This window comes from Cervus canadensis, chromosome 18 (genome assembly GCF_019320065.1).
Source record: "Cervus canadensis isolate Bull #8, Minnesota chromosome 18, ASM1932006v1, whole genome shotgun sequence".
Taxonomy (NCBI): Eukaryota; Metazoa; Chordata; class Mammalia; order Artiodactyla; family Cervidae; genus Cervus; species Cervus canadensis.
The window spans coordinates 11,355,210-11,363,488 of record NC_057403.1 but is presented as its reverse complement, the minus strand read 5'-3'; the positions used below and the strand labels follow the sequence as shown (position 1 = coordinate 11,363,488).

At 50.8% G+C, this 8,279-nt stretch overlaps 1 protein-coding gene across 4 annotated transcripts; it reads left to right on the top strand.

Annotated features, from left to right (window-relative positions):
- The first annotated feature begins 978 nt into the window (after positions 1-978).
- On the top strand, positions 979-8,007 carry LOC122420038 (zinc finger protein 773-like). Of its 4 annotated transcripts, none has more exons than XM_043434758.1 (5): positions 979-1,273; positions 3,013-3,051; positions 4,828-4,954; positions 5,416-5,514; positions 6,419-8,007. In XM_043434758.1, exons 1-5 carry the CDS (start codon positions 1,184-1,186, stop codon positions 7,528-7,530), a joined length of 1,467 nt encoding a protein of 488 aa, XP_043290693.1. In that variant the 5' UTR covers positions 979-1,183; the 3' UTR covers positions 7,531-8,007. The 4 variants fall into 4 exon arrangements, with proteins under 4 accessions (XP_043290693.1, XP_043290696.1, XP_043290695.1 ...); XM_043434760.1 differs by lacking the exon at positions 3,013-3,051 and adding an exon at positions 4,230-4,426 and having other exon boundaries at positions 980-1,273; XM_043434759.1 differs by lacking the exon at positions 3,013-3,051 and having other exon boundaries at positions 980-1,273.
- The last annotated feature ends 272 nt before the right edge of the window (positions 8,008-8,279 follow it).

The following is an 8,279-nucleotide window of genomic DNA, read 5'->3' as shown; positions in this document are numbered from 1 at the left end:
GGACTGCTTTGGGAGTGTGAAACTAATAAACCAGCCTGACGGTTGTTGCAAATTTTGGCTTCAGATCACTTGTTCTTGAGATCAAGTCATGGTCAAATGATGTTTCTATAAGCCTAGAGCAAGTGAATGTTATTCTCTGTTATAAGGAGAAAGGGCAAGAGCCCAGGGCACAGCTTTCATCCTCCAAGGTCTAGGTCCTGGCTGATGAGAGGAGAGTTCCTGCTTGGGCCCATAATCCTGTCAGGGAACATTCATCCAGTGCTCAATCTGGGTCCTCCTGCCAGTGCCCAGGTTTGGCAAAAAGAGGCAGGTTTTAGCTGGCAGTGCCCTCAAGGTCAAGTCCCCAGACCCTGCAGATGTCATCATTGAGGGAACCAGGTGCCCAGGACCCAACTAGCCCTCAGGCTCCTCTGATGCCCCAACGGGAGTGGAGTGCACGTGCGTCCCAGGTCCTGCGGACTGAGACCCGTGCACACTGCTGCTGCCACCAGGTCATGGAGGCAGAGATGGCAGAGAGGTTCCCCGTTGCCTCAAGACCTAGGTCCCACCAGTGGGCCAGGGTGGCAGGGGCTCTGGAGCTCAGTAGGACACGGCCCCAGCCTCCCCCCAACAGTGACCCCAGCTCACCTGCAGCCGTGAGACCTGGAAGGTCCCCGGGAGAAAACCACCCTCTGCCACACTCTCCACCAGAGGACCAGCACCTGGCCGGTTGGCCCAGCGGGACCTCTAACCGCCCTACCTAGGTCTGAAGCTAACAGTCCCCACAGCTGTCTCGCGGTAACGGTTACCAGGTAAGGACTATGCGGTAACTGGCGGGAGCAAACGGCTGCGCCCAGCCCCGCCCTATTATCGGTCCACTTCCTGCAGGTTTGGCGGCGCGTGAACTACATTACCCAGCAGGCGCTGCTTCCTGCGGGGGCGGGGCTCAGCCGACAGCGCAGATATTTCCGCTTTGGAACCTGCGGGGCGGGACTTCCGCCTTCGGTGGTGGGAGGGGCGGTCGTTTTGGGGGGTCTCTTGGGTCTGTGTGTTTGATGAGAGGCTCCGGGAAGCTGGTGTTGAACTGGGGTGACGGGAGAGGGAAGGCGCGAGAGGAGGCCGGCGTTCTCTTCTCGGCACTAATGCGGGTCTGACGTTCAGCAGCGGCGCCCGGGAGTCACCTGATTGCTACACCGGGACAGGGATGCCTGGGGCCCGACCTGGTCCACAGCTCCTGGCCCCGCTCCGCCCACAGAGTCCGATGGCAGCGGCCGCTCTGACAGTCCCGCCTGAGGTAAATGTTCGTCCTCCGGTCTCTCACCGCCGTCGCCCCACTAGACGCTAAAGGCCCCCTTGATCGTCCACTGCTCAAGACCCTGGGTCCAGGTCTGTAAGGAGATAGTGGGTGAGAGGCCGTATTTCTGTCAGCCAGTATGATGAGGCGTGGGAGAGGGTTACAGGCCGCGGGACCCGCACGATCAAAGCCTTGAAACAGTAACAGAACTGAGAGTCTTAAACTTGAAATTTGTCTGGAGTCTGCACGCAACCGCATGAGAGGATGAGTCACACGGGACAAGGCAGCCGCAGCAGCTGGACCTTCATTGTGCGGCCGCCAGTAGCCAGGGAGGGTTGTGAAGAGGCGAGGCTCAATCTGTGTGTCAAAATTGTCCAAAGTCTTCGCAGGGAAAAAGAGACAGGGGTAGTGGTGATGAGAGTGTGAGTGGAGACTATCCCTAACCCTAACCTGTGAGGAAGTACATACCATGGAGTGCTGGTGGCCAGAGAGAGGAGAAATGATCAGGTCTCTCACAGGCTTTAGAAGTGGGACAGGGGGAAAAAAAGGGGGCTGGGGGACAGACAGGATTTCCTGCTGCACCAGCTGTGGCTGTGAAGGATGAACCTGTTTTTTTGGTTTGCAAGGAGCAGGTTTCAGGGAAAAGATGGGAGTTGGATTTTGGACGTGGCAACCCTGGGGTTTCCCAGAGTGGATGTGTTGCATGGGCAACTTGCTCACTCACCTGAGGGGTTCCGGGGTTCCAGGGAAGGATCTGGGCTGGAGATATCCAAGGGATGGTGGGGAGTGGTCTGGTCCGCGGCACGGACTGGGGCTTATATTTAGAAGGAAGAATGTTAAGGTTTTTATTTCAGATGAGCCTGCAGGGTGGGACACCTCCAGAGGGGTGGATTCCTGTGCTCCAAAGTGTTTCTGGCTGGTTTGGAGGAATGGTTAGCGGATCCAGGTCTGGGCTGGAGACTGAGATGGTCAGTGGTGTAGATTTGCCATGCCAGGCTCAGCAGGCCCTCTTTTCCCCTCATGGAGAAAAAGAACACTCAGGCTAGTAGGGCATCTCCTTTGATGCCTAAGTTCCCCCAGCTTTTAGGACAGGAGAATGAGTAGCTGCTCCAGTGGAAAGGCCTCTAGCAGGCTTCCCTCCAGGAGGGTGTATATACCAGGCAGCCAGTTGCCAACTGGACTAGTAGCTACTCAGTTTTCTCAGGCCCAATCCCCCAGTTCCTTATCTTGTGAGTTTATGAAATAAATACTCATTTAACACTAACTGGTGAAAATACATAGGTACATAAATATGTATGTATATACATACACACACAGGCAGTTAAGACAACACAGCTTTAACAAGCTAACATATAATAATTAGTTGAAATATCAATATCCTGCTAAGCATTTGATTAAGATCAAACATCTTCAATATTGTATTTTCTTAGTTAAAAGGCATGTTGAAAAAGTACATTTTTAATACCAACCAGGAAATACTGACAGAATCATCACTTATGAGGGCAGTGAGAGTCAATAGTTAGAACTTGATGCATAGAAATGAGCAAACAGTAGCCCTCTTGGGTGGACACCATTATTATCCACATTTGACAGATCACAACACTGCACAGGGAGGTGGAGTATTTGTCCAAGATTACACAGCTGTTGAGAGGTATGCATCACCGAGGACTGAGGTACCTTGGTTGAGCCATTGGGGCCCAATATTATTGCCTGCTTCTCATGGCCTGGCTTTTCCATAGGTTGCTGTGGCTGCAGAGTGGCTTCCAGACCATGAAGAGGTAACTGATAAAGTGTCCTAGATCCATACTCTTTTCACCTCCCACTTGCCTGGGCTCCAGGATTATAGCATCCTGGGACTTGTTTTACCTGCTATGCTCCTCACCCTGCCATCTAAGATCCCTGGAAGGTGGTCATCCAAGATCAGGTTCCTGAGTGCCGACCAGGAATCATATGGTTTGGTTCCCATTTCTGGCAGCCAGTGGCATGAGGCCTAGAAGACAGTCCATTCACAGTGATCATTAGAAAATATTAGAAGAGGTGAGGTTGAGTTAGGAATGCCCAGCAAACTTAGGTCCCCCTCATGTGTGGTGAAAACAGCAAGAAGCAGAGAAGTTAGACCTGGAATGGTGGTCTGCAGAGGTGCGCCTCAATTCAGAGGGTGGTGGGAGCCACAGGGGGTTTAGAGCCAAAGAAGGAACTGATCTGAGCCAGGCTTAATAAGCAGACTGTTGGGTGGTAGGGAGACCAGGGAGGAGGCTACTACAGTAGCCCAAGTGAGTGTGGTGGTAGATGGGCCAGAGTAGTGGCAGTGGAGGAGCGCAACGTGTTGGGAGTGTGTGTTTGTTCTTTCAAGTAGGTCTGAGCAGACTATCTGATGTGGAAGGTTAGGAGAGAAAAGAGGAAGAGTCAGGTGATTCTGAGATGTTTGGCCTCAGTAGCTAGAAGGAGGGAAGTGCCACCATATCCAAGTCGGTGGCAAGAGGAATTCTCACTGGGAATAAGGAGTTAGGTTCTGGCTGTTGAACCCAGAAACCCTCGAGTGAATTCCTCCCCTGGGCACCTGGACCCACAGGCTAGAGTTCAGGTGAAGGGTTCAGATTGGATTCACCCACAGTGTGGGTGGTGCGTGGGCCAGGATGGAGCTGTGATCAGATTTGGCAGGGAGTACCTTCAGTTTCCGTGGCAGCGCATTAGGTAACAAGGGAGGGGAGTGTGGGGCTGAGGACTGGGTCTCTTGCTGGGTGGGGTGCTGGGTTTCATAGAAACATGAGGGGAGTGTAGTGGTCATGGTGGGGAGGCATTGTAGCAGGGAGGAGGATCTGGCTGGAGGCCAGGTTTCCATGGGGAGTGGACATGAGATGTAGGTGGAGACCAGGCAGGGAGATGAGAGCAAAGCTGGTGCTACTGTTGATTCATCCAGCTGTGGGCTCCCCAGGCTCTGTTCTTATCACTATAGGAACCTTGAGGTCAGCACAAAGTCACATGGGGTCCCCTGGGACTCTTGGTGGGCATGATGTGAGACAAGTGGACCTGGGCTTTGAACAAGTGTCAGAGGACGCTAAGACAGAGGGGACTGCTTTGTAACAGAATGGAAGAGGGCTGAGTGTACCAGAGATCTACTTCAGGTTTCAAGATGCTGAGGATGAAGCCAGGGTAAGGGCCAAGTAGGGTGAGGGCCATGAGGGAGGTGTGGTATGAAGAACAATATGCATGTTGGGAGAGAGTGCCAGCTGATGGCCCCAGGCCCTTGTACTGGGGTGAAAGGAGAAGGGGACTCAATTTTGGTTGTTCTTGGGAACCACAGTCTGAAGGATCCTGGGTGAATTGTCTCACAGAAGAGTGAGGCTTTGGAGGTCAGCACCAGAGCTCAGATGACACCTGTCCCCCACCTGTTGTTGCTGAGGGCAGAACATGGTGATTGCTGGGGTGGCCAGGAGGGTGGGCATCAGCAACACCAGGGCCTGGTATCTCCACTGAGGCAGGGAGCTCGGGAGGAGGGTTAGAGTCCCAGGAAAGAAGGCTGCATGTAAACTGAACCATCCCCATCATGGCAGGGCCGAGTGACCTTTGAGGACGTGGCTGTCTACTTCTCCTGGGAGGAGTGGGGGCTCCTTGATGAGGCCCAGAGGCTCCTGTACCACGGGGTGATGCTGGAGACCTTCTCACTGATGGCGTCTCTTGGTAAGGTCCTTGCATCCTATAGCTCCTCCCCTCTCCAAGGGCAGGTCCGTCCCTCCCAAAGCTGGTCTGGTACCGCATCCTTTCTTGTGTCCTAGAGTAGGTATAACAGCCAAGCCTGGGTGCACCACCCCCTCTGTCCCCAAGCTGCTCCATGGTTGTACAGGAATGGGTTTAGGGACCCCAAGTGTTGCGGTCAGATGGATCCTATGCTACTGGCCTCTCCCTGGCCTGGTGACACCAAAGAGATCCACGGCAGTCCAACACCCCACTTTGGCCCTCCTCTTTTGGCTGATGTGTAATCTGCCTGTGTCAGGAACTGAGGTGCTGACCTGGCCACTGCTTGATCAGGATGTTCCTGCAGCATCTTTTTCCCACCTTCTTGTTGGTTACACTCAGCCTTAGTTCCTGTGGGCTGCTGAGGAGTGGGTCACTTTGACCCTCCTGCCTTGTTCCTTCTGTAGGACTCACATCGTTCAGGACCCATGACATGACTCAGCTGGAGCAATGGGAGGAGCCCTGTGTGCCTGCCGAGGGAGTCTCAACCACAGCCACACCAGCAGGTACTTGGAGGGAGGCGGCGGAGGGTTGGGGTGAACCCAGGGATGAGTTTGCACCAGGAGTCTCCCCAGGGGGCCCTGATGTTTTGGTGTCAGAGAAGGGGCCAAGGCTGATTTCCATCTTTTTTCCCTCAGCTGCCCACTTCTCAGCTGCCAGGGCTGTCCCCTACCCTCTGTTCCACTCTGCAGTGCTCGCCAACAGTGGCTTCATTTAGAAAATGAAGTGTTTTATGACATAGCTAGTGTTTTATGACATGGCTAGTCTGCTGTGGCCATGAGAGGAAACACAGGAGAGCCTAAGGAAAAAAAAACAAAGTTGATTGTGCTCACAGCCCCAAAGAGGTAGTCCCTACCCACCAAGGGGAGGAGCGGGGGTCACACTGGAGGGAGTGGGCTCCAACAAGCAGGGGAAAGCAGAGGGTGAGGACCTGTCAGCAGGTGCCTTTGTTGGTAGGGGGAGTACAAGAAAAGGCACAGTGGGATTTTATGGGTGCATTTGAACATAACTAGGTCACACTCAGGTGAGGACAAGGTCTGCTTGTGCGGGGGACCAGCCTCCTCACACCAGTGTGCCTGGGCAGGGTGCTCCAGCCTGTGTGTTGGGATGCTGAACGCAGCCGGAAATAGGGAGCTTCACAGGTTATGGTACAGTTAATGCTGTGGTATCTCAACACCCTTAGCAATGCTCACTGTGATGGGTGACACTTTCCACCTAAGTTGTGGTGATGCTAAAGGTCACTGAAAGATTTGGGTTTTGCCACTGAAGGCAAGTTGCGACAAAGGTGACAACTAAGAAGGGTCCCAGGAACCCCTTACTGCCTGTGTCAGACATGTGTGAGGGTGCTGACCCATCCCGCCAAAGTCTACGTACTCCACAGACACTTCTTCAGCATTTCTGTGTTTGCAGGTTGTTGGTGTGGAGCAGAGGTTGACAAGGCACCTTCTGAGCAGAGTGGTTGTGTAGAAGTGGACAGAGCAAACCTTCACCAACACCAGGACTTGAACTCTGGAGAGAAACCCTCAACAAGAGAAGAGCATGAGGCGAGTGGGAAGATCTCCCCAGGAAGCTCTGGTCTTCCCAAGACTCAGGTGGCTCCTAGTGGAGGGGAGCCATGCAGGAGCACCAAAAGTGGGGAAGGCGTTCCCCCTGGAAAAAGGTATTACAGGTGTAGTGAGTGTGGGAAAGCCTTTGGTCAGAAATACTTACTTGTTCAGCACCAGAGACTACACACAGGAGAAAAGCCTTATGAATGCAGTGAATGTGGGAAATTATTCAGCCATAAATCCAACCTTTTTATACACCAAATAGTTCACACTGGTGAAAGGCCTTATGGGTGTAGTGAATGTGGAAAATCCTTTAGCCGCAATGCTGACCTCATTCAACACCGGAGAGTCCACACTGGAGAAAAGCCTTTTAAATGCAGTGAATGTGGAAAAGCCTTCAGGCACAATTCCACACTTGTTCAGCATCACAGAATCCACACTGGAGTAAGGCCTTATGAGTGCAGTGAATGTGGGAAGTTCTTTAGCTTTAACTCAAGCCTCATGAAGCATCAGAGAGTTCACACTGGAGAAAGACCTTATAAGTGCAGCGAATGTGGGAAATTCTACAGCCACAAGTCAAGCCTTATTAATCATTGGCGAGTTCACACTGGAGAAAGGCCTTATGAATGCAGCGAATGTGGGAAATTTTTTAGCCAAAGCTCCAGCCTTGTGCAACACCGAAAAGTTCACACTGGAGAAAAGCCTTTTAAGTGCAATGAATGTGGAAGATTCTTCAGTGAGAATTCTAGCCTTGTTAAACACCAGAGAGTTCACACTGGAGCAAGACCTTATGGGTGCAGGGAATGTGGGAAATTTTTCCGCCACAGCTCCAGCCTTGTTAAGCATCGGAGGATTCACACTGGAGAAATGCCTTATGAGTGCAGCAGTTGTGGGAAGTCATTTAGCCAGCGTTTCAACCTTATACAGCACCAGAAAGTTCACAGTGGAGAAAAGTCTTGCAAGGTTCAAATGTGACTGACCCTTGATTTTCTACCTGAGTATTAGATTTTCTTAAATAAATGTTTAAGTGCTTCAGAGCACTTCCAGAGGCTTTAAATGATGTTTTTATAATTTTCACCCATTTCCCTGGGAAGCCGGCCTGCAAAGCTCCTCACACTGTCATGCTGGAAGCTGATGCAAATATTTAACTTTTAAAAAATGTGACAGCTTATATTCTAAATTGTTATGCCATTTCACATTTCCTGGAGTGTTTTTGCTTTCCAGTTTATTCATATCTTTGCTGAGTTTTGCATGTAAAATATTGGCCATATACTTTTAGCAATTCTAGTAGATGTCTAGTAGTATTTCATTGTGGTTTAAATTTGCATTTCCCTAATGACTTGGTGTTCAGTATTTCTCCCTTTGTATTTGCCATCATATTGTATTGCCATCAGTGAATTACCTGATCAAAGTTTTTTGCCTACTATTAAAAGAACTGTCTTGCAATTTCTTAGTATGTTCGGGATGCAAATGACTCATTTGATATATACTTTACCAATATTTCCTCTAAGTCTGTGGCTTTGGTTTCCATTTCTTAACAGTATCTTCCCTAGAGTAGAATTTAATTTTTTTGAAATACAACTTATCCATTTGTTCTTTTATTGATTATACTTTTGGTATTGTGCTCCTTTTCTCTTATGGTACTTTATCATTGCCTTTTTAAAAAAAAAAAAAAAAAAAACACCTTATCTGGGTATGCTATTGGAGCCCTAAGAGCCCTTTTA